The sequence below is a fragment of the Charadrius vociferus genome, unplaced genomic scaffold, assembly GCF_000708025.1.
Source record: "Charadrius vociferus isolate BGI_N301 unplaced genomic scaffold, ASM70802v2 scaffold298, whole genome shotgun sequence".
Classification (NCBI taxonomy): Eukaryota; Metazoa; Chordata; class Aves; order Charadriiformes; family Charadriidae; genus Charadrius; species Charadrius vociferus.
The window spans coordinates 4,407,577-4,432,734 of record NW_009649936.1 but is presented as its reverse complement, the minus strand read 5'-3'; the positions used below and the strand labels follow the sequence as shown (position 1 = coordinate 4,432,734).

The following is a 25,158-nucleotide window of genomic DNA, read 5'->3' as shown; positions in this document are numbered from 1 at the left end:
GAGCGATCGGGTGCCGAGCTTCCCGCCACCGCCGCCCGCCGGAAAGGGCCTCTCCTTCCCCTTTTGTTCGCGTCTCTGCCCCTCGCAGCAGCCCGAGAGCTTCCGCTCTGCTGCAAGGACAGCGACTGGTTATTTCTCCCCCCTCCCCAGGGTGCGGAGGATTTCCCCGACTGCTGCATCCTGATCCTCTCAGGCTTCTGCCTGCAGCCGTCCACGCGTCGGGAACGTCTCTAGTTTCTCTGGTTGTTGGAAGCATACTTACAAAACCCTCCTAACGAGAATTTGGTCACCGTCGGCCTGACCAAACCAACGTGTTTTTTCTGCTCGTAAAAATGAAAGGGGGCATCGATGTGCTGCTGGACTAAATTACTCTTGTCAGCCCCTGGCCGTGAGGCTTCTGCTTTCCTTCTGCTTTGTAGTGCTGCGTGCTGGTTCCAGTTCGCCTGACTGTCAGAAAAGCAGTATTGGCAGCCTCTCTTGAGCTCTGTTACAGTAGCAGCCTTTCTGATGTAATGCATTCAACAGTATTAGTATATGCCAATACAGCACGCATGCAATTTCTGTACTGGTCTTATTTTCTATTCAAAAAGCAAGCACAACACTTCAGAAAGTGTTGAAGTTGAAGGCAATATGGGAAATTTTATAGTTAGGTATTTTCTTTGTTTCAGGATAGAAGTCAGAAAAGACAGTAAGTATATTGTAATGCTAAGTATATATTTTCAAAAACGTAATGAAGAATTAAGCATGTTACAATTTAACAGTAGAATGTTTTGCTAGAGATGAGATATGCTTTAGTACTTTAATATTCCTCCCCTCTATGAGCTGATGTTAGTTACACAGGGTTGTGGAAAGAATTGGTGTTAACTATGAGCATGGGAATAATAATCTTTCTTCCAGGAAAATTCTTATATTTCACTTACCCATATATAGCCCATAATAGTTTTCTTGCCCTTTAGAATTTTTCATTCAGTTCTCCCAGTCAAGGTAACTAAACTCCTTATAGTTTTCTTCCATCGTCCCATGTCAATTATGCTTATATGTGAGAGTTTTACTGGCATTCCTAAACCAGCATAGTTTTGAAGGTGTCATGAGATGATAGTTAATTCAAGAAAAGCTTGAGTTAAAATTAAGCGTTTAATTTTTTTTTTCAATTATTAACTACGTTCATAGAAATGGCTTAATTAAATGAATTTACTTTGCTTATGTGTATTCTCTCTGTAGCATGATTTTTCTCTTACCTGAATTATTTCAAATACTGTGTTGGCAGCAGTCCGAGTTACCCTTAGAGTATAAATTTAAACAGGTGGTTTATAAAACATTAGGTAGGTGCAACTGTCTCAGCTTTAAAGCAGGTTATATTGCTTAGACTAGGGAATTGCATGAACTAAGACACAAACATATAGCTCATAGCATAACTTTTCAGACTGTTTTTCACATTATTTCCCATCCCATCACCCAGTGAAACTGATAGACAAGAGTGGAGTAAAGCAGTAGTGATCCTGTTTGTCCCTGGTGGCCTTAGGAATGCACTTTGGGTTTGAGTAGTGGGTGAAATTGACTAGATGACTTCCGGTAAATTAGGGGTAAAGAGGAATGAGTATGAACAGGTTTGCTGTAATGCTTTCCTATATCTATGCTGTTTTGATTTTTTTTCTGTGTTACTTCTCCGCGCAAGCTAAAGGCATTTAGGGCATATGTTTTATAGGAATTGTATATTTTCTATTCCAGTATGTAAGTACTTTGTTTTTTTCACTTGCAGAGTCAACTGTTCATTTTATTTCAAAATCGGAGCTTGTCGTCATGGAGACAGATGTTCTCGGTTGCACAACAAACCAACATTTAGCCAGGTTTGTTTTCCTTGTGTTTTCTCTTTCTTGTGGAAGTACATCATTGCTTCTTTAAAACATAGATTCTCAGATACAAGTGAATAATTACCGAGCTCCAGATTAACTAGTTCACTTTTGGCCCCAGTTTATATGGGTTTTTGCTTTTTTGGGGGTATTCCATTTACTTCTCCCAGCATTTCTAATTATCTCCTGTCACCCTTAATGGCTGCAGGAAGCGATGCTGTTGTAAGCTTGCCTGTAGTAGAGACCAACCAGTGCTAACTCTCAGGTGAGTGTGCCTTCTCAGTGGTGTTTAGGCACTTAAACCATCCCAGGTTTTTTTTAATCGCAAACAGTGGCAGCATGTTCTGCCTATCTCAAAGGTGTAGACTTAAATCCTTTATGCATATAACAGAAGAAAACTAATTAATAAATAAAAGCCACTCTTCTGTTGTTATATTTGCTCTCTGACCCAGGCTCTTAAATTTCAAGAGTAACTTACATACTCGCTTTGAATTTGAAAGAATTGTTTCTTGAAAACAATTTGCCTGGTTGATGAGGGTGTATATGTCAGTTGACTTGACAGATTATTTACTCTTTGGCTATGTGAATATTGTTAGAGACATGATGTGTGACTGCCAAAAAACCCAAAAAGAGGTGCAGTGGATGATAGGGTTTTTATTATTATGAGCTCTGTAGTTGTCAGAAATTACACTCCTGGAGAACTGCATGCTTTGCCTTTTTCTATCACTGCTGATTGTCAAGGTATACAGGTAAATCGATTTTTCTTTAGGAGTATTGTATATGATAAGTAGTGCCTATGGAAGGCAGTTGTTGCATTAGCAGCAAGTTTTACCTACAAAGGTAAAGTTTACACAGCAGTGGAGTCCTCTGCAAGTTCATTTTAGCTGTCTTGGAGCAGGATTGATTAGAGTGGTGGGCTGGTGTTGGTTTGAGAATAGGGAGGCATGTACTATCATTGTGACTGGAGTTCAGAGCAGTGGTGCTTATGAAGTTAAACTGTGCGAGTGCATGAGTGGACAGGATAGTTCTTGGGGGGAGCCTGTCTAGGTAACTGATCGATAGGGACTGCTGCTGGTACGTTATCTACAAAGACAGTTTTCCACTGCTGGGAACTTAATACTTTTTAATGTAAGTATTATATTACAGAAAGAATATTGTCCATTTTCAAAACTGCTCCGTGTTGCTGACCTACATGGAAAGCGTGCTGAAATGTGATTGGTTATATACAGACCTGAATTTAGGTCATTGGCTACTAGAAAATATTTCTAAATTAGACAACTTCCACAGTAGTTGTCTTTAAGTTAAAAAAACCCCAACCAAACAAAACAAAAAGAACCCACTTTTTTATTATTACAAAAATCTTCATGTGCAACAACAGTTTTCTCTGTCAGTGCAGTCTGTACCTTTGCTTTTGAAACTGGTAAGCAATGGCGGCTGAAGTAGGTCAGCAGGGCACGTCACATTCATCCAGTGATGTCTGTGACCGCTACAGCATCGCACGTGGCAGACATGCTGTATTGTAACATCTCAAATGTACCTGGCAGATGTGTAGGGCTTGCTACAGAAATCTTTATTTGTATGCGGATTGATAATCAGCTGTGATAGAAAATAGAACAGATATCTTACTAATGGGAAGTTACTGGCACAATATTTTTATCTTGTGTTGCTATTGCTGGTGCAGCTACTTTGTAGAAGAGCTGTGTTAGGAAAGGTCGTGCAATCCAGGGTGATCAAATTACCCCAATCAGCAGAAACACTGTAACTATATGCGTGTTTCTGGCTCTCTCCAATTGTAATCTAAAACATAGGTATTTAAAACCTGGGCCATGGAAGCACAAAGCTTTGGTTGGTATGACCATACCCGTGATAAAACAAGTGTGTGATTTATTTATATTTTTTTTTTTTAAATGTGATGTTATGCATTTTTTACATGTTAAGTGGGCAGCGTATGTAGGTATGACATTGCTGGTCCTGTGACTTCTTTAAGTTCTGAATTCTTACTGTGACTAATAATAATGTGTAAGATAAAATTATTTGGGGATTGTGATTTGTACTAACTAACGTTGAGCTTGTATTTTAAGTAATCAAATTCCAATTTTTGAGCTGCTTACAGTGATGTGGACGTTTGGAATTTTTTTGTAATATTAGTTTACTAACTTAAACATGGTTTGTTTTTTCAGACAACTTGATTTTAAGAAGAACGGTACAAATGTAAGGTTTCAAGTCTGCCTGGGCTAATTCTTCAAGTAAAAAGCAGAAGGGCTAAAAGGATATTGTCCTTATTTGAAGGATCGGAAACCTGTGAACCTATGATGCTATTATATTATTTAAACAGAAATTCCACCAAGAAATTCTTGATGCACAAAATAAGACTTAGTTCTTGCCTAAAAACTTTACTGTCTGGTGTAATGTTTTAGACTTGGTGGCATTATGTATTATATGCTGTGCACATAACACTACTTCCCCTCCCTCCCTCCCCCCAGACTTACAGTAATGAATCTGGTCTTGAAAGCTAGACATGTCCATAATATCATGTAGTTTGACATCTTAGGTTACTGTGCCTCGCAATTCCCATTTTGAGGATAGCTGTTGAGACAAATGCAGCTCTTTCTTGGTGGTTAATTAAAACTGTTTTCATAATATGATGGTCTGGATGCAATTTTGGAAGATATTCTGCAAATACAAAAGGAAGTCTTTAAAATATTACTTTTAGCTGTTTGCAAACAAGTTGTCTCTTTGCAATTGTCTATTATATGCACAGCAGCCAGTAGAATTCCCCTTTTTATTTTTTTTCCCCGCAGACCATCTTGATTCAAAACATCTATCGTAACCCCCAAAACAGTGCACAGACGGCTGACGGCTCACACTGTAAGTCCCACAGTTGGAGAAATTTTTTTAAAGAATGGTGTTAAAGAGCCCACTCCTAATTATGAGAAAATAATGTTGGCTTCTGAGCTGCTGACATAAAGCTGTTGCAAACAGGACAAGTGACGGAACTCTTCTTGCGCATAGATCAAGAACTTGTCAAATGTGTGCAATTCAGAATGCAGAACTGACTGCATAAATTGGACTTGATGCAGTTTCTCTTTTGCACTGCAGAGTGAACCTCATTTCTTAGTAACTCTGCATTCATTTAGAGGGTTAACCTGCAGACATTTCTCAAATTCTTGATTTAACCAAAATAAAAAAAAAATAGGTATATATGTGATGTACGGTAAGTTTCCCAAAACTGTGGGTTTTCTCTCATCTTAACGCTTTTAGGAAAATGGAGATTTCATGTTATGCTGTAATTATTGTATTACTTCTTTTCCTGGGGTTTTGCTACTAAGAAACCACTCAGTAAAACTAGATTCAAATTACTATGCTTGTAACTTGAATACTGCGTCTGGATGCCATCTATTACATACCTACCTGAAATCTTGCAAAACCCCTCTATGTTGGTGAATAAAATTAAAAAAAAAAATAAAATACAATAATGGAGCATCATGAGATCTCTATTATTTACAGTGTTAGGTTGATTCAGAAAGGCCACCAGCTAAGTGAAAGTTCTCCTTCTTGGGAGAGAATAACCACCTCTCTTTTCAGCACAGACTCGGCTAAAGCGACCCTAAAGGAAACCGGTTTCTTGTTAAAATTATTTTCCATAATATAAAGTTGTTGCGTTTTGTATTTCAGACCATTGCCCTCTTGAACATTTACCGTAACCCTCAAAACTCTTCCCAGTCTGCTGACGGTTTGCGCTGTAAGTTCATACAAGTTCCTTCACTGGTTCCCTGGGCTTGATTGTCAGAGCTCAGTGTCGACTTAAGCTGGTCTACCATTTTAGTTTAACAGATCAAACTGACCACGTTTCGTTAAATGTGTCCAAAACAAACACACACAAAAAATAAAAAAATAAAAAAAAACCCTAAAACTTTTTTGTGCTGCTCACCTTCCTCCCTACTCCCAAAACTGAGGGGAATCTGAATACCATCTATTAAATCAAAAAGGGTTGAAATTGTACTTCCCCTGTAAAGCAGTCTTAGTTGCACTGCTTTCTTCCCCCCACCTTTCTCCCTGCCAGTTGCTTGCATCCTAGGAATGCTTTTCTGTATGTTTTGTGCTATCCATTAGGTTCCACTGTCTCAAAGAGCAGGACAATGACACATTGACTTCATCCAGAACAAATTTCCTGCTCTGTAAATGCTAAGAGAACTTCAATTTGAGACTTTTCAGACTGCATGCAGAAATTTGTCCTAGGTTAATGCAGCTTCCGTTTAGAGTCTACTTTAGAAGAATACACTTTGACTGACAAACGCTTCCCTTCTGGCAGCTGTCCTTTGGGATAGGTGCATGCTTAAAATGCCTTCCATGCTTTGAAAATTCAAATTCCAAAACTAAGTTGCATATTTACCTAGGAAAATATATCTTTAAAAATTCTTTTGTGGAGGGGGAAGGCATTTGGGTATGGTCATGAACTAATTTAATGACTCCTCATGAGGTAGGAATGGGCGTAAGAAAACACACCTGCTGTGAGACTGGCAGAAGTTAAATGACCAGGATTGTTGATCTGTGATTACTGATCTATCATTGTGATTCAATCATCAACATTAGAATAAGATTTCAAAATAATAATTTAAAAAAAAGTTGTAGGACCAAAAAGGATCGGTGTTATTTTCTAACTAATATTTCTTGTTGAAGTGAACATTGACTGTGTGGTAATAAAGCTTTGTTTGGTTATTCATTTTTTTGACTGTTGGATTACAGACTAGTCCAGATTAGTTACCAGCATTTGATTAGACATGCTTTGTGAAATCAGCCACTAACTTAAAAGTCAACACTGTCTCTTCTGCTTCTAAAAGTAATAACGGCCCAATTAAGTAATTTGAGGTTTTTGTCACACAATCAAGCTAGATATGTAACGAGCTATATAAGTTTGTCTAGACGCTTAAACAGTTCTATTGGTTTCTAGGCTTTCTTGATGCAGATGCTTAGTAGTTAACGCTGTTTCAGAAAACCAAAAACTGTACAGTTGGGTATTTCCACTCCGTCCCTACAATCTCAATGCGCTGGTAACTAATTTGCACAGAGTTACAGCAGTTTGGTCTGTGGAGCTGTTTAGATTGTACAGCTGCAAGAGTCTTGAACAGAGATTCTCTAGTGTTCTAAATGCTGGTATCCAACTTTAGTTTGCCTTGACAAGCGGGTAGACACTTAATGGAGCCCAGCTGTACCTTCTGTGGTAGAGCTGGAGCTCTGTTATCAGTAGGTTTGCTGAAACTCCCAGCTCCCTTTTTTGGTATTTGTCCCTACTGAAGTACTGCATGTATTTTAAATGGATAACTTGGGTAGCTATTTAATGCTTTTGTTGTTGTTGCTTAACTGTCTTCCTTTCTATTGCCGTCGTAGAGGATTAACCTTAGTTTTGAACAGCAATAGTTTTCCTGAGTATTTTAATTAGTAATTGGGCTTCTCAAGGTTCAGATACCGGTAGCCCTGGAATATGAATGTTTGTAAAGCCTGTGCATATGTATGCTTCCTGCTTTAGAAGGACATTCAAGTAGTCATTAACTAACTGTTGCTTATGATCTCCTAATTTGACAATGGGATCTCCTTATAAGTTTTTAACACTTGTCCATCTTGTAAAAAGTAGTTATTCCCTGTGTGGCTCACAAAGCCTCTGTCTGATATCTTTAAAAAAAAAAAAAAGAAAAATCCTTAGGTATTAGTAAGCTGTTATCAATGGTGTTGGCAGAACCTTGGGAATATAGTTAAGTATTAAACTGTCTAGAAATACTGGTTTAATGTTTGATATTTCCTTAATTTGCTATATAACCATGGGGAAGAAGAAAGTTCTTAAAAGCAAACATCAATGCAGAACATTGTTAGCCTAAACTATGTAACGAATGCCGCTTGGCCGCCTTCAGGAGGTGAGCTGGGTGAAAGAAAAGTAATTACAGTTCCAGACAGTGTGGCTGGTTAATATTAGAGCCTTTGCAGGGGAAAAAAAAAAAAAAGAAAAAGTAAAGTTTGTCCAAATGGTAGTATTAGCCAAAAATGGCTGAGCCCAAAGCACCTCTTTTTTTCCTAGCAGCCCGAAGTGAATAAACTCAGCTTTGTTGGCTCAGCTTCTTCTCTTTCACGTTCTGTGAACTAAAACAGTAGTGTTTGTAATTTAAAGGCTAGGACATTTTTATAGCATAAAATGCAGGGTTCCTTTTAAAACGGCTCCGCTTGATCTTAATAAACCACTTAGCTACTGAAGAGCTAATACATTAGGCTTTAACATGTAGAGCTTAATGTAGTTTAAAATGCTGTAGACTGGAAGAAATAAATTCATTTTTATATTCTTAAAGCTTTGAAAAATCAGCCAAACTTAATCTTTTTTTTTTTTAATAGCAGCAGGCAAGCAGCACTCATTTGTAAAGTCCACCTTGGAGCATGAAAATAATCTAAACTGAATATATGGCTGGCTTGTCTTGCATTAAAAAGTGTTCTGCAGGACTACAGAAAAATTAAATGATATTCAAAATTAAATTAGAAATTTGCTCTCTATTCCAAAGCATTATGGTACCCTTCTTTGAGGGCACTGAGAAAAGTGTGTCATTTCAATAACTATGTTGAGCAAATTAAAAAAAAAATATAATTCTGGGCTATGTTACATTGTGAACTCTCAAATTCTAGTGTAAATGCTGGCGAGGTGGATGTGTTAAAATGAAATTCTGCCTTTAGGAAGAGGAACACTAAATTGTTACCATGCTTTAAAATATGCAAATGTGACAAAGCACTTGCCTTCTGTTTAGGTAAAATTGTTGGTAGATAGAAGGTGGGACTGTACATTAAATTTAAATGATATTTCAAAGTAATTCCTTCCCCTTCCTTTAAATTTATGGCATACAAGTTTGGTTCTGATTAAAACTTGTTTTGGTTTGATCATGTCAATGTAACGTTTTGACATACTACTTCAGGGGCTCGAAGCTCTTCACACATACTTATTTTTAATATTCCTATTAGTTAGCTCCATGCTGTATGGTGTCTTTTATGCTCCAGACGGCCTCTCTAGATTGTTTTGTAGTATGATCAAAATCTCTTCTTCCTTATTTATAGGCTCTAATTGATATGACTCTTGATTTTTACAGGTGCTGTGAGTGATGTTGAGATGCAGGAACATTACGATGAATTCTTTGAGGTATGTGAAAGATGTAAAAATGCATTAAAGTGTTCATGGATTTGATGACACAAATGAGTTAGATTCAGTGTATATACCACAATTAGATGGATTCAGAGAAAAGTGCTTGTTTCCTCAGGTGTTCATATGAAACTTTCAGTGCTAAATATTTCCTAGTATAACCTTTGGTTTGTCTTCAGCTTCACCGTTTATAATAGCCTTTGTTTAAAAATCAGCAACTTAAGTGATGTAGCATTTTGATTCCATAGTCCCCTTCTTTCCTGTAAATTTAAAATAAACATAATTACTTAGTTTGCTTCTATACCAATAAAACTATATCACCAAGGCTTATATGTAGTGTTTTCAGTACATCTTACGTATTCTGTAAATACTGTATGCTTACTGTTTTCCATAGCTTTTTATTGTATCCTGTTGGTGCTGTACTTACAGATGGACACAGTACAGGCCAAGCAAGTACTAATTTTAAAATCAAAAATGTAAAAAAAAGTTTCTTGTTTTGCCTTTTTTAATGCAGGCATTCTTGTGTACTTACCAAGTGTTAAATGCAATACTTCTGTACTTGTAATTAATATGCTGCTAATTGGTTGCTTTGTGTTTAGGAGGTCTTCACAGAAATGGAAGAAAAATATGGTGAAGTTGAGGAGATGAATGTTTGCGATAACCTTGGAGATCATCTAGTTGGAAATGTATACGTAAAGGTAGGATAAAGAGAGACATGTATATATAATTAATAGAGGTTGTATTTATTGATTTATAATTTTAAAAAGCTACTATATGTTTGTAGACTTTGGGACTAGTTCTTTAGGATGTAAGCTCCTCTCCAACTTCACAATATAAGGTAGAAAGAGTGAAAATGTTAATAGAATCTGAAAAATTTTAAAAGAGAAGCTTTCTTGATAGTCAAAATCTCTGTCACTTTCATAAAGATTAACGCTTTTTTTTTTTTACATTGTTACAAACACAGTCACCACTGCTGGACTGTTTAGTTTGCCAGGATTAATTTGGGCTCTGTCTTCCCACCACTCTGGCTTTTAAGCACTTCATTATGAGAAGAGGTTTATTCGCAACAGGTGTGTTTATTTTCAACAGGTGCATTTATTTTCTAATTTCTCAGTTAAACAAAACACCTTGTAACCAAGTTACATTTGGCAGTAGCTGGGTGGTTTTTGGTGCAAACTGGTGCACTTAGGTTTGGCTATTAAAAATCATTGGTATCTCTTGAATAATGAGTACAGAGTTGTCACCTTTCAGAAATTCTATTGTGTGTACACAGTGTTGGGGGTGTGTGAGAGCTCGTTTGAATATTTTTACTGTACATTCCCTTAACTGGAAAGTAATTTCACGCCTAAAATTCTCAGCTGTGTAGGTCATAATCAGAAATAAAAGTTGTTTTTAAAAATTTTCAGTTGATTAGCTGTGAGAAGGAATTTAACACTCAAGTTTTGCAGGATCAGATTTTTGTAAATTCTAATTTAAGTGAATGAGAGCTTCAGTTCTCATGCAGGTTTCTCTTAAATGTTTGAAAAAAATCCATTAAGTTTGGAGCATTAGTGTTCTAGAAAGTATGCTTAAGCATTCTTTTTGTTTAAAGTTGTACTGAGAAAACACAATGTCTCGTATCTATCTTTGAATACAAGCCATAGTACTTGAAAGACTAAGTAGAACATTATTAAGGGGAAATATCGATGTTGTGATTAGCCCCGAGTCCTGATTAATGAAAAGCTAGCATCTTTACCCTTGATTTGGTTGACTGTCCCAGGAACTCTGAAGTAGCTTCTAGTTTGATTATTAGTCCTAAGCCCCAGATACTGCACAACTGATTTGATAAGAATATTTGATCTACTTCTGTTGCTTCTCTATAACATAAGAAAATGTTAATTTTGCTTTTAGTTTCGCCGTGAAGAAGATGCAGAAAAGGCTGTGATCGACCTGAACAACCGCTGGTTTAATGGACAGCCCATTCATGCTGAGCTTTCACCTGTGACTGACTTCAGAGAGGCCTGTTGCCGTCAATATGAAATGGGGTAAAATGTGATTTCCTGTTTGCCAATGACAGTATCTTTGAAAGACAGGGTGGTTGCTTGGGTGTGGGTTTCACGTGTAGCTTAGTGTAGGAAGAAAACCACTTCAGGTCGTGTTAATATAGAGGACCTACAGTTAACCTCTTGACTTTTGCCATATTTAGGATTTTGATCTAGGAGTGAGTCAGTGTCATAAATGGTGCTTGCAATTTACCGTTTTTAATGCTAGAGGTGGTTAAGATGTGGCTTGAGGTCCACTAGGGCTTAGGGCAAACAGGTGTGGTGTAGAGCTGGGGATTTTAACTGTCTCTTGAATTCTGTTTCAGAGAGTGTACACGAGGAGGTTTCTGCAACTTCATGCATTTGAAGCCCATTTCTCGAGAGCTAAGACGTGAGTTATATGGGCGTCGTCGTAAAAAGTAAGTTTGTTTTTAAACATGATTAAAACAGGTAAATTAAGGATCAGTGGCTGAAAATTCTGAAGGCAAATCTTTCAGTCCTTTTGTTTTTTCTGATGTGGTTCTGACACATGCCAATGAAAGTGTCAAATAAAGCTAGCAAGCGACCAGTTTAGAACAAAGGAATAAGTTTGTGTTTAAAAAAAACAAAAACAAAAAACAACAACAACAAAAAAAAAAACGAAAAAAAAACCACCCAACCATGTTACGATGCTTCTTGCTCTGTGGTGCTGTGGATGCTGAAGGTTGATGTGGCTTTAAGAGAAGGCAGGCTTCAAGGAGAATATTCACTGAGTTACTAAGTAGGTAGGACCTGCCTGTGGTTCAGATCTCCATGCTGCCAACTGTTACAGGCAGATGTTATTTAGGAGAAGTATTGCTTTATGCTTCTTCACTATTTTGTTGTCTTCTAAATGTATTTGCTAGTGGTCTCTGTTAAAAGCAGGCTACATGGCTAATGGGCATTTTGGCAGGATCAGATTGGCCACTTCCAGCATTATGCACAGTCCAGCATATCTATAGATTATATTCAATTCCCAACCTTATTTGTTTTTAACAGTTAATGGCTAACTTTTCTATCGCGTATTCATTCCTTAGTGTTAGTAACAGGCAGTCACTGTATTCAGCTCACTTTTTACTAATGCTAGCCTCACGATGTGACCCTTCTTGATAGGAGCTCTCGGTAGGGCAAAGGAATAGTAATTTTGCATAATGGCAAAAAAAGATTGTGATAAATATATTTATATTATTTATTTATGTACTTTGTAGATAGGCTTATACTGCTGCTGTTACTATGATGTCTTGTGGATGGTTCACTCTGAGCTGGATTCAATCTGCTTGCTTTTAAGACCTTGCTATTTAGGATACACATGCAAAATTGTTGAGTTTCCTTTTATATGGAGCACAATTTTGTAGGTTTCTTTCAATCACCGAAGGAGCCTGAGATTGTGAACATGTTTTTCCTATAAATGTCTCTAATTGGCAGTGTCTTAGAACTTGTAAGGATGAATTTAACTTTGGAAAATGTAGATTGTGTTGCTTAGGCACATGTATTTGTGCCTAAATACTTTTCCTAAAATATCACAATTAATGTTCATTTAAGCTAAAATGTAAGCTTTTAAGATGTTTGAATGATTTATGAAAAAGACAAAGTATGCTTTTGTGTTAGCCTTTTTGGTCACTTTCATGCATCTGAATCTCTGGGACATAGTAAGGCTAATTAGAAGGTATCACCTTTTATTGCAAGAAAGATCAGACTTGTGTGTTTGTCTGTAAAACATGATTGTTTTACCCATAGCCTAATTTCAGCCTGTGGTAAAACAAATAAAATAGCTGAGTCCTCCATCCAGTTTTGTCTTTATTGGCCCTATTTAAATTCTTTGTGTGGCTAAAGCTGTTACAGTTCAGCAGTAAGGCTTGATATAACAAAAAAAATCAGTTCTTGTCAGTGGGGTTTCACTGGTAGATTGTATAAACTGGACTGACCTGAAAGTAGTTCTACATGGAATGAAATACATAGAAGTTTTTCAATTAGAAAAAAGGAGGGTAAACCAGAACTTTTGAGTAATAGGTTAATTTAATAATTCTGGACAGCCCAGTGGTACACAAGAGTTATGCATGTGCCTCCATCATAGTAAAATTTGTCACCACACACACTCCCATGTCAAACCATCTCACCATGGAACAACATTCTGCAAACTTATGACTTGTAGCATTCATTTCTCTGAGCTTTTTAGTTTTGCTGTAATTTCTACACCTATTTAAAACTGTACTGTTTACCTATTTTTATAAAATTGACTTTTCTAAAAATGCTTAAAAACGTTCAAACCACTCTTTTCCTTGACAAGTGCCATATAAGCTATAAATCCATAGTAGCTGTGTTAGCAGTACCATTCTGGGTGGTTTTAGCTTTCTCCCTGAATTTAAGTCATCGACCTCAGAGGCAGGGAAGATTATTTGCAAATGCTGATGGCTTCTGGGAGGGGGAGAGGGCTAGAGAAAAAAAAGAAGGAAAAGGAACCGAGTTGTAATTGCTAATTAATGCAGTTGATTTAACAGGAGTGGACTTAACAAACAGTTGTAGACTTTTGCTGTGTGTTGTTAAGAGCAATTCATAACTGCAAAAGCAGGTGTCCCCATCTCTTCTTTAATTAACAGCTGTGTAACGGTGCATGTGGTTCCCCTACATGCCTTTCCTTAAGTTTTGCACACCCATTATAATGGATGATTGGCAGCAAACAGTTGAGTCTTTTAACAGTGTGGTTTGACTCCTTGGTATTAAGTTTGTTCAGTTTGTAAATACACGTTTTTGCAGCCTGAGTGCCTATTTACCAATCCTTCTAATAGTACTTTGTCTTTCTTCCTCATTACTTATATCCGTAAGCGTTCAACTGTGTGGTACTGCAAGTAAATTGCTGAATGTCATGAAACAATAAAATATCTAAACTTTTCTTTGAAGGCATAGATCCAGGTCGAGGTCCCGTGAACGTCGGTCTAGATCCAGAGATCGTGGTCGTGGAGGTGGTGGTGGAGGAGGAGGACGTGAACGTGATAGGAGGCGGTCAAGAGATCGTGAAAGATCTGGTCGATTCTGAGCCATGCCATTTTTACTGTATGTCTGCTAGAAAGTGTTGTAGTTTGACCAAACAAGTTCATAATGAGATTTTTTTTAAAGATGGGCTTCTGAATAAAAAATTTGTAGTGATACAGTATTCTTTGTGTAACTTGTTTCTTGTGGGGGGAGTCTTTTTAACTGTCATTCCTCTAACTTGACAAATACCTGGATTAACTATGCCTGAGGGAAAGGTGGTAAATGTATTGGAGGAGCGCCAGTTCTGTTTTTGTTTGGTTTTTTTTTATTCGGGTATAATTTGAACTGTTGATGAAAATGTGTGTGTATATAATATAAAATATTATATACATAGTAAAAATAATATACTGCTTAAGAAACAGTTACTCACATAAGTTTCCCTTTTCTGCTATGCTGTCTGCTTATTTAGGTTAGTTTAGGCACATTTAAAAGGAAGGCTGTGCGAAATGCTTTTATTTACCAAGTAGAAACGCTTAGTTACAAAAATGTATGTTTGTTTGTTACCAGAAGTCTGTGCTCTGTCTATCAATGTGACTGTGGCATTTACAATAAATCCAATTTCCTGGTGTAAAATCTAAAGCCTATTTTCTAAGCACTCTGGAGTAGTTGAGTTGCTACTCCGGGCTGTGCCAGAGTTCATAGTTCAATTTTTTTTTTTATGATTCTTGACTAAATCCTTTCTCTTTGGCTGGGAAGAAAGTTGCCTAGCACAGTGTGGGGAAAAAAGTTATATTTTGATTGCAGTGATTGATAATAGGCATAATAGGTGAGATTTTTTTAAAAAAAAAAACCTCATGCTCCATGCAACATGACACGTAGGATCTATTGAAGGAAATGTGAGGTCCTAAATGCAAGTACCAAATTTCCGAACAGACTGATTTCTTTTTTTTCCACTCTATGTTCTCTGAGTTGTCATTTAAGGAAAAGCATTTCGTTAGTGTTCAAGGTCATAGGAAACTAATTGGATGCTAGTGGAAAATATTTTTTTTTTTTTCTACCTTTACTTGCTTTCTGGTAGTCTGAAGTGCGATAAAAGCTAATGAATGTTAGCTAAAAAAAGCTAATGGCAGTTTCTTCACAAACAAGACATTTTTTTTCTGCCTGAGTTTTAACTGAATTGCACAAAAGCTATATATTGTAGGTTGTGTGTCTCTTAAGGGGTTAAAGCTGTACTTGAAATGTTGCTGGAACATCTTGAGAGGCAAATTGTACAATGGCTGACTTAGTTTAACTTCATTCATGTCTGCTTTTATTCAAAGTGTAGTGTGGTAAGAAATTTTGGTCAGCGGTCATACTTCTGCAAGGTACAACTTAATGTACCTGAAGCTACGTAATAAAATATAGCTTTCCAGTGGGGGAGAGAATTTGCTAGTGCTTTTTTAGTTCCGAGTCAGATAACTTGCTACATGGTAAATCTGCTCTTTGATTATTATTCAAAAAAAAAAAAAAAAGGAAAGGATATGGAAGTGTTACATAGCGAGATTACCAAACCAGTTTCTCTCTGCCTCTAAAATAAGTATAAAACCATTTTGCTCACTGGAACTTGGTATTGGCAAACAAAATATTTAAAAATGATCTTTTTGAAATGCATCTGCTTTGCCTCTTACAACTAAATTCTTGCACCAATTCGATTTGAATTTACTTTGTTTGCAATGGATGGTTTAGCCAACCAGATTGTGAAATTTATTTTGCCAGTAACCTTTTTAAAGAAATGTATCTCTCTAAGCAGTGAAGCTATCTTCACATAATGTTTTGTTGCAAGTACATAAATCAAATTTTGCGCTTTTTTTCCACTGGAAGAAATTGAACAGTGCGTTAGATGTCTGAACTGAAATCTGTGTTATTTCTGCCAGACATTAGGAATTTAACATTGATAATTTAGTTCTTGCAGTTGACTGGATATTAATCCAGTTCCATTTCCTCTTCAGTAAGATTTAGGATTGTTAGCCTAATTCAAATCTCAAGGTCAAAAAGGTGAGGGTAGGCTTTCTGGTTTTTAAAACAGTATATAGTATAATGCGGATAGTGTTTAAGATCTTCTTTTGCACAGATTAATGACAGAAGCTGATTTGCTCTCTAAACAAGATAATTTTAAACTAGTATAAACGTGTCCCTGTAACGGCCTTCATCTGTTTATCTAAACCCTGTTAAACTGCAGGTATATTTTTGTGTGAAAAGGTAGCAGAAGGTTGATTTCTCCCTCTCCCCCCAATACAGTTTTTCTTAAGAAAGCACTCTTGAATTCTACCAAATGCATCATTTTATGGTCTCATTGCACAGCTACCCAAAAATTAACCACGTAACTGGAATATGTCATAATGGGCACTGAAAGCGATGGATTTTACTGGATACTCAAAGGAAAAAAAAAAACGTGCACCAATCATTACCTGATTATGTAATGATTACTTAGTGACAGCATTCAGCATATAAACTAAGCTCATGACATATCTTCAGTTAGGTTCACCTTTTAAGACTACCAGTAAAATTCATCAAACTTGAAATTTAAACTGCACAAATTTGGTTAAACATACATGTAGTCCGAACTGTATTGGTTTACCAAGACAAACCAAGTGGAAATCCTACCTCCCCCTTCCATTGTTGCTCACAATGTCTTGGAGTAAAATTTTTTTTTTCCCCTTCGTTCCCAAAGGTACCTACTTCTCACAAATATTTCATTGTTGGCTCTTCTGTTAAACAGTGGATCTTAATTTATGGAATTCCTTTACCTCAAATAAGTGACAGCATACAGTATTTTCTGAAGTCTGAGTCAATTAGGTTGAAACTGTTAATCCCAAGTGGCTTCCTCTTCTTTGTATTTGGCTCTTATTCTGTGAAAATGCTGCTTGTCCATGAATATGATGTATGCTGAGACTGTAAAACCAAATGGAGAAAACTTGTTCAAAATAAAGCCTTTTTTTATAAGAATCTGATAAAAATTATCCCTTTCCTTTAGATGAGATGCTGCTCTTTAAATGACTAATGAGGACATAGACTACAAGTTTCAAAGTTTTAGCTCGAGCCATTTTTTGAGTGAATCTTTGCCTTCTGTTTTTTAGAGCTGGTAGAGCATGTCTTCAACTAAAAAAAAAAAAAAAAAAAAAAAACCAAAAAAACCCAAAACCCAACCAAAAATAAGACCCCCCAAAACCACCTCTCCATAGTTACTTGACAAAGCTGAAGTACCAAGAGTGCAACTTGGGGTTAGGAGTTGAGGTTTTGTTTTGGGATTGTTTGGTTTTTCATTTCATTTGGGTTTGGGTTTTTTTTATGTGGTAAGGGTTCTGGTTGAGAGATCCTGCAAGTTTCTGTTGCGGTGCTTTGTAGAGAATAAGGCAGCACATTTTTAACAGAAGGACCATGTTTAATTGAACAAATGAGTAATTGAGAGGGGTCATGGCTTTTTAAAGATGATTATTCCTAATGTTGCATTGCTCCAGCTGCAAAACTTCAGGTGTTAACAACTGTGTCCATTGCCACTATTTTACAACACCACCTTAAGCTGAATGAACTGTCTTTCATATATCAGAAATGAAACTGCTTTCACAGCAGTTTGGGCAGGGGGGGAATGGTAATCACTCCGTTCTCCAAATGCTTGTAACTGCTGATGCTGCTGCAGTGATGGCTGCCCCAAAAAACCTGTCTGCTTCAGGAAAAGGCAAAGCTAAAAGACGGAACGGAGTTGGTGTGCGCTCACTTCAGCTGCTAAGGAAGTAATGCCTCATAGGTAAGGCTGTCATAGAAGAGAATGTTTGAAGCTGTGTTTGCTGTTTATTGCAAGGATGAAGCTGAGCTATATTACTGTAGAGCATGATGATACCTTGAAGTTGCATTTCGAAAAAATCAAAATTGCAGCCAAATGTCTGTAGAATAGATCAATACATCTTCCTGTTGAATTGATGCACGATGTATTCTAAAACTATGCACAAGTATTTCTGGATTCATCTGATTAGCCAATGTTACTTTTTTGATGAAGGTCTCCAAATTCTTTTTGCAATATTAGTTAAATCCATGCTTAAGGAAAACGGAGCAATTCACCTCAGCTATGCGGACAATCCTTGTCAGCAAGGTGCTTATCAGTCATACAGGTCTAATCCTCTGTTAATGTATGTCACTTTTTATTTCTTATAAAACTGTAACCTCCAGCAAGGACTACTAGTGAAAGGACTCTACTACCCTATACCACAGTCCCATAGCATTTGAGCAGCAGCAGCAGAACCGCCTTAGAAGGCCCCTGTTTTCTTGCTGGAGCTTACTGCTAAAAGAGGTGTTAATTCAATTGATCTAAAGTTTCAGCTGTAAATTGGATTTGTGGAATCCGGTTTGAATGGCGGGGGCTCAGAAACCCGATCTGCCATCAACAGACTAGCTTCTGGTAGCCCGTTCCTTCATTTCAACATGCAAAGTGGGAAGGGGAAAGGTGTGCTTATCTCCAACTGCTAAGACAGCACATGCCTACTACTTAGCAGCGCTCGGATAATTATAGGGGTCGGTACTTTTTCATAATTTCAGTTTTGGTGTTTGCTTTCTAACTAGATCGTTTTGACAGGACCAAAGGCAAGTTAACGCACGTTTGTACATCAGCAGAGCAGAAAGGTGGTAACTTCTGATGAAGTGGTGGGATGTGAGTGAGGCTGGGGTCAGCAACTCCTCTCGGGTGAGCTGGAGCCCTGTAGCAGCTTGTGTGAGTATGGTTGCCCCTTTGATCCAAATACCTTAAAAAGATTGAGCTCTGCAAGCTGTTCCCACTAGGAACAGAAAATTAATACGATTCAGGGATTCCTTTTGGACAAACTCATGCATTTTTGACGAAGGTGTGCAGAGTGCTGTTTTCCGGAGCACTGTGAAATCAGTGCGCTGTAGGTCACTTCCAGGTCTTCTGTTTCCAAAGCTGCTCTTTTAGTTAGGTCTGGAGAAAAAAAAAAAGGATAAAATTCTTTCTGCTCTGGTTCCAGTGAGCTGCAAGACAAAGCGGGTAGAAAGGCAGATAGCAAACAAGCTGGTCTCCCTGCCTCTTTGTTTTCACAGAAGAGCCTTTAGTCTACCAGGCTCAGGCCTAATGTGCTTGTGCCAGCACCTGGCTCCGTTTCAAGTCGTGCTACCTATGCGACTGAACATTGGCCGTGTTTCAGATCGCTCTCACTTTCTTCCTGGAGCTGCCTTGGGTTCCGGCCAGGCGGAGGGAGGGAGGGAAAAAGGGAGGGAGGGAGCTGCTCCCACTGCAGCCTGTGCACCAGCCTGTCTCCTGGGCCTGAGAGCCGTGGGAAGAGCCGGTGGGAGCAACCGCTCCTCCCTTTTCTTCCTACCCCTGTTTCACTCGGGAGCTAATACTGCTCGTGTCTAAGAGAAAGATGAGAGAGCACTTCACGGATCAAAAGGGTCCTGCATCTTCCATTCATTCCTCCTCCTTCTCTTGTGAACACATGTGAACACGGAGGGTGCTTCCTATCTGCTTCCTCTTGTGTTGGTGGAGAAAAAAGTCCTGGAGCTGCAGGAGGAAGAGATTCGATAAAAGGATTGAGGCAGGATGTGAAGAACTGATTTCTGGACAAAGCACAAGTGGAAAGTGAGCAGACTGCACTACTGGCTTTGGGATTGCATACAAAGTTAATTGTTGCGTTTCTGGGCTGGGGGTGGGCAAGGGAAATTCCAAAGCATAAGACAGGCCAAAAGCTGACCGAGTAACAGTCTCATTAATGTCTGGGCCAGTCTTTTCATTCTGGAGGGGTTTGACTCATGATTGTTGACCCTTTCATGTGACCGTGTTGACCACAACAAAGAGACATTTAATTGCCCTTCTTGCTCAGCCTCCAAGGAGGCAAGCCTTTGGTCTTTTGGACAACTCTGTGATTCTCAAACACACATGTGGTGGCAGCTGTACCACTGTACAGAAAAAACATCTTCAGCAAAGGGAATAGATTTGTAGCTAAGGGAGAGCGGCAGATTATGTCCTCCTTGCAGTGCTAGCAGTGACTTAAGCAAGGTTTCTGACAGTCTCTCACTCCACCCTGGTATCCAAGCTGGGTTATTACAGTCTGCATGGGTGGCTTGCCAGATGAGAGAAGAACCTGCTGGGTCATTGGGCTTAGAGGGCAGTGATTAAAAGTTCATACCCTCCCTGGAGATCAGTTACAAGTACTGTATGTACCGGGTCTGTGCCGGTATCTGTCCTGTTTTAATATTTTTTTATCAGTGACTTAGAGGAGAAAATGAATGTGTCCTAATTGGGTTTCTGGATGACACCAAACTGGGGTGGTGCACCTGACACACTAGAGGACAAGGCAGTCATCTATAAGGACCTGGACAGGCTGAAGGGATGGGCCTGCAGGAACCTCATGAAACTGGACAAGGAATAAAGACAAAGTCTTACCCCTTGGGTAGACCAGCCCCTGGCAGGGCACAGGCTGGGGGCTGCTTGACTGGGGAGCAGCTGTGCAGGTAAGGCCCTGGGAGTCACGGTGGGCAGCAAGCTGGATGTGAGGCCAGTGTGTCCTTGAAGCAAAGGGGGGGAACTCCATCCTTGATGGGATGAACAGGGATGGACAACAGACTGAGGGAAGTGATTATCCCCCCCTGCTCGGCACCTGTTGGACCATAGCTAGCTATTGGCTACTGTTTTGGGCCCCTAGTAGGGAAAAGACATCAGTAAGTTGGAGTGAGTTGGTGGGGGGTGGGCCTCCAAGACAGTCAGGGGCTGGAGTGGTGGCCCTGTGAGGAGAGGCCAGGGGAGCAGGACTTGCTTAATCCAGAGAAGGGATGACTGAGGGGGAACCTAACAGCCACCCTCTGATGCCTTCAGGGAGGTCAGCAAGACGAAAAGTCAGGATCTTTACTGAAGTCATGAGTTGAAAAAGTGGAGGGCTGAGTGTCGGGAAATCGTTTTTTCCATGAGGACAGTCAGGCACTGGACTGGCTGTGCAGTCTCTGTCCTGGGAAGCCTTCAAGACCTGACTGGACAAGGCCTGAGCAACCTGGGTAGACCTCTAGACGGGCCCTGCTTTGAGCAGGAGGGTGGACTGCAGTCCTCCTGAGGTCCCTCATGCCTGAGCAGTGCTGTGGTTCTGATGTTCAGCCTAAATCCTCCTTGCTGTAACTTTGACCTTTTCCACTTTCTCCTGTTCTGAAGGAACATGAAAAGTGGTTTATCCCCTTCCTCGTTGCCCTTTAGCTAAGTGAAGACAGTTCTGCCTCTTTTCAGTTTTCTCTTCTCTGAGTAACTCCACTTCTTCCAGTCTTTCCTCCAGGGCCATGTTTCTCTCTAACTTTCTTGTCCTCCTCAGGCCATGTCCCACATGGGCCGTATCTTTTTTGAAATGCAGCATTTCCAGATGGGACATGGAACCTCAACGAAGTGCACCAGTGCTGAGAGTGCCATGTGTCCTGCAGACTATATTCCTGTTTGCATAACCCTGTATGACGTTTGCTTTTTTCACAACAGCACAGCCTTGTTGACTCACATTGAGTTTGCATGGCACTATAGTTATACCTTCCACTCCACCCAGTTGCTGTCCAGATGGCTACTCAAGCAGTTGATTGTTCCTGCCTGGCTGTAAAATTTTGCATTTGTCCTTATCGACCAACTTCCTGTTTTACTTTCTCATCTCATTTCTCCAGTCAGTCAAAGATAATTTTGAACTATGATTCTGTCCTCCAAATTGCTTGCGGCCTCTCCCATGCAGTTAAAATATGGAGTGGCTCTTCTTGGGCTGCTTTTTCTTCCCTTTGTATAAAAACGTTTCCATGAGCTTGTGCGATGGCCTTGTGCTCTCCCTTCCCAAAAGGGCTCTGGGTACCACTGAAGCACCATTGGTTCTTTGGGTGACTTCATCAGTCTCTCACAAAAAGCCTCTTTCACCTGACATTCCTCCTTCAGTGATCCTACCACAACAGCGTTTACCTTTTTCCCCCCTTCGCTTTGATCACTGATTGCACTTGTCCAAGGGATCTCTCTCCTTGAACTTTTCAGCTTTCAGCGTGTCTACTTATCAATGATACAAGAAACAACATTCCCTGCTTGCCACTTCTAAGCAAGCTGCTTATTTCTATGTTATTCCAGTGGGTGTCACATCGCTACTAGGCTGATCAAATCATAGTTTTGACTATATACCAACCTTCACCACAACTCCTCTTCTTCCTTAGGAGAAACTTAATCCTAGGAACTGTCAGATCTCAGGAATTGGCTTAAGTGGCTCCGCTTATGAAACTAGAAGTGACCTGCTGATTTATGGGAGTTATTCACAAGTCTGGGTTGAAGAGTAATCTAAGTGTCCCACTGATTTGGCTTAGCCATAAAGGATCTAATTAGCAGGCAGTGGGGTAGAGAAAAGCTTTGTGTATTCATTCTCAGCCACCGTGAGTGATTTTAATGCTGTTAGTGCCAATGGCACCGTGTGGGTCGGTGTCGCTGTGGTTATCTTTTAAGTCATTTTTTAAAGACGAATCTCCTACCTTCTTGTAAGTGTTGCTAGTTTACCTTCACCTTACTGCTAGCATGGTGAAGAAGATAGATAAAATTTTGAGTGCAGAGCTGTGGTGCAATTACAAATCCCTCTCATTAGCCTCACACATTATGTTCAGGTAGTTTCCAACACGCCTAGTGCTGTCACTTGGTCTTGCAACTCTCCTCTGAGGTATCTGTTTTACATTTTACAGGATCTCACAAATCCATCTGTGCTGCTGATTTCATATGTCGATGCCCATCTGCCTGAAGCTGCAGTGGCTGCTGTGAGGCTGGCAGTTTTTCAGACAGAAGAGCTGACTCAGTGCCTCTTCCCTCAGTCCCTCCTGAAAGGCATAAAAGGTATGGTTATCCCTCCTTGGGTACCCTCTGTGGGTACAACTGCAATTTTCAAACACTTGCACCCATTCCGTTCTGAATATTCATGGATTTTCGCTTCGTGGTGCTTTGTGGCTGGGCCTCACGTGTGTCCTGGTGCCTCACAGTTTTTCTGTTATCCATTTCAAGGGCCAGGCATTCTTAGCGTCACCGTTTTCCACGCTCTGCATTCCTCTTTGTGCCATTCCGTAATTTAGCTGCACCAAGTGTGAGCTAGAATCTGATTCCACATGCTTTTCCAATTGATGTTTTTCCAGTGGGGCTAATGGTTACTTGTGCAAACCTCACTTTACCTGCATATTTCAGACATAATTAGCTAGGCAAACTGTGAATTAAAGTAAATAATTGTCCTGTTTAACAGAAGTATTTTCTAGTAAATCTTTCTTTGGGAAAATCAGAATAGCAACATGGAATTCGAAGTAGGTTTACATCTACTTTGATCTAGAAAGGGGCAGGGAAAAAGCAATGTAATTTGTCATCAACATGAATTTTTCCCTGTAATTTGTGTGGATTTTTAGCATATGTAATGAAACAGCTGCCTCAGCGTCACTGTTCATTTAGGGCCAATATAAAATACCTGGCTTTTCTCTTGATTTGTTTTTAATTGCTCAGTGTTTTTCCTGTGTTTTTTTCATAAACTTCACCCCACATTCTAGTCATGGTCCATTTTCTTACCAGAGGCACCCTTGACTTTGTAACCCTAAGACATGCAGCTTCAGACCAGTCACATCCAGTTGTAAAGTCTCTTCTGTCATGTTTACCACTTGATTAAAACATCCTGTTCCTTACTTTTTATTTTTATATAGCATGCAATAGTGTCCAAATAGCTATACTACATAGTATCTATATGTACAGATGGAGACATACAATTGTCTCCACTTCTTCAATTACCTAGAACACATGGAACACTTCAGGGGGAATCACGTTCTAAAATAAAGCTACCTCGAATTGCTTTTCTTTTTATTGGTAGTTTTTATAGATATGGAAGAAATTGCTGCTTGGATGTTCTACAGCAACAAGCTATGTTCTTGAGGTGTTTTACTCTGGTAAGCCTTTTTGGTGTCTCATGCTTTCATGTAAGGATTTCTGGTTTTTTTTTTAAACTTTCTGCATAATCTGGAGCACCTTGTGGTTGTCACAAATTACTCTGAGACAATTTGTACTGTCTTAAATTCACCTGCAGCCCATGTTATTATACATTGTAAAGCTCTGTTCACAACAGTGCAGATGCAGCTATCGTGACACTGAGCAACTTCCCAGGCCAATACCTCATTATCACATTCTCAGACACCATCAGAAGTGCTGTAATTACATCAGGGCATAATAAGGACCCACTGTATTGGTGCCATAAGGACTCATGGAGTTTAAGCCAATTCAGCTAGGACACAGCCCTGCACAAAGTTCGATGTGGCTGCTCCTTCACAGAATCATAGAATGGTTAGAGTTGGAAGGAACCTTAAATATCATCTAGTTCTGACCCCCCTGCCATGGGCAGGGACACCTTCCACTAGACCAGGTTGCTCAAAGCCCCATCCAACCTGGCCCTGGCGCCTTCACAAGAAATACGCAAGCCTGCCTCTGTGCCAGCAAGCACACCAGCAGATGAGTGCCAAATTGTAGACAACACAGGAGCTTCAAACTAAGTGTTAAAGGAATTTTCCGAAGTTATGCTTAGGGTTTGACACCTTTTGGGATAAGCCTGTTTCCTGACTTGTGGCACAAGTACCGCTTGTACAATGACCAGTATGGGTTTATTTCAGTGAGACAGTCCCACCTACTCTCTGTGGCACCAATTCCAGCCCACAGCTCCCAGCTGGGGGATTCACCAGCTCCTCCCTGCCCGGGGCTGGGTGTTTCCAGGCTTTGATACGAGACCCAGAGACGCCTGGGCCCTCTCTCTCCCCTGATGCCGATCTTGGGCAAGCCGAGACAGGGCTGCCAAGGCAGCTGCAAGACGGACAGCACGAGGCCTGTGCCTGGACGCAGCGCCGCCCAGGCCTTTTCAGGGGGTTCGGCTGCCGGGGGGTGTCTGGCTGCAGAGCCAACGGTGACCCCACCCCCTTACAGCAGCCCCCTCGGATGCGCTGGGTATTTTATTTTTGTTCCCAAACGAGGCAGGTAGCCAGTAACACTTGCAGCGCCCGGGGGTTACAAGCAGCCTGCGCGCCTATTCCTCTCTAAGGCCACTGCCTCCCGGCGCACGATGCAACGTCGCCTTCGAAGGCCCAGGTCTGGGGG

General features: G+C 39.7%; 1 protein-coding gene across 3 annotated transcripts; it reads left to right on the top strand.

Moving 5' to 3' along the window:
• The first annotated feature begins 664 nt into the window (after positions 1-664).
• On the top strand, positions 665-14,666 carry U2AF1 (U2 small nuclear RNA auxiliary factor 1). Of its 3 annotated transcripts, XM_009891351.1 has the most exons (9): positions 1,801-1,847; positions 2,059-2,115; positions 4,031-4,061; positions 4,652-4,718; positions 8,969-9,018; positions 9,618-9,716; positions 10,909-11,042; positions 11,366-11,458; positions 13,956-14,666. In XM_009891351.1, exons 1-9 carry the CDS (start codon positions 1,801-1,803, stop codon positions 14,089-14,091), a joined length of 714 nt encoding a protein of 237 aa, XP_009889653.1. In that variant the 3' UTR covers positions 14,092-14,666. The 3 variants fall into 3 exon arrangements, with proteins under 3 accessions (XP_009889654.1, XP_009889656.1, XP_009889653.1); XM_009891352.1 differs by lacking the exons at positions 2,059-2,115; positions 4,031-4,061; positions 4,652-4,718 and adding exons at positions 665-688; positions 5,526-5,592 and having other exon boundaries at positions 1,760-1,847; XM_009891354.1 differs by lacking the exons at positions 2,059-2,115; positions 4,031-4,061 and adding an exon at positions 5,526-5,592 and having other exon boundaries at positions 1,760-1,847.
• Positions 14,667-25,158: the final 10,492 nt, after the last annotated feature.

Excerpts from the sequence above, each read along its gene's own strand:
- U2AF1 (XM_009891351.1), top strand. The coding sequence starts at position 1,801 with ATGGAGACAGATGTTCTCGGTTGCACAACAAACCAACATTTAGCCAG. Across the intron at positions 4,719-8,968 it reads GACGGCTGACGGCTCACACT|GTGCTGTGAGTGATGTTGAG; the intron begins GTAAGTCCCACA and ends TGATTTTTACAG. Across the intron at positions 11,459-13,955 it reads TATGGGCGTCGTCGTAAAAA|GCATAGATCCAGGTCGAGGT; the intron begins GTAAGTTTGTTT and ends TTTTCTTTGAAG.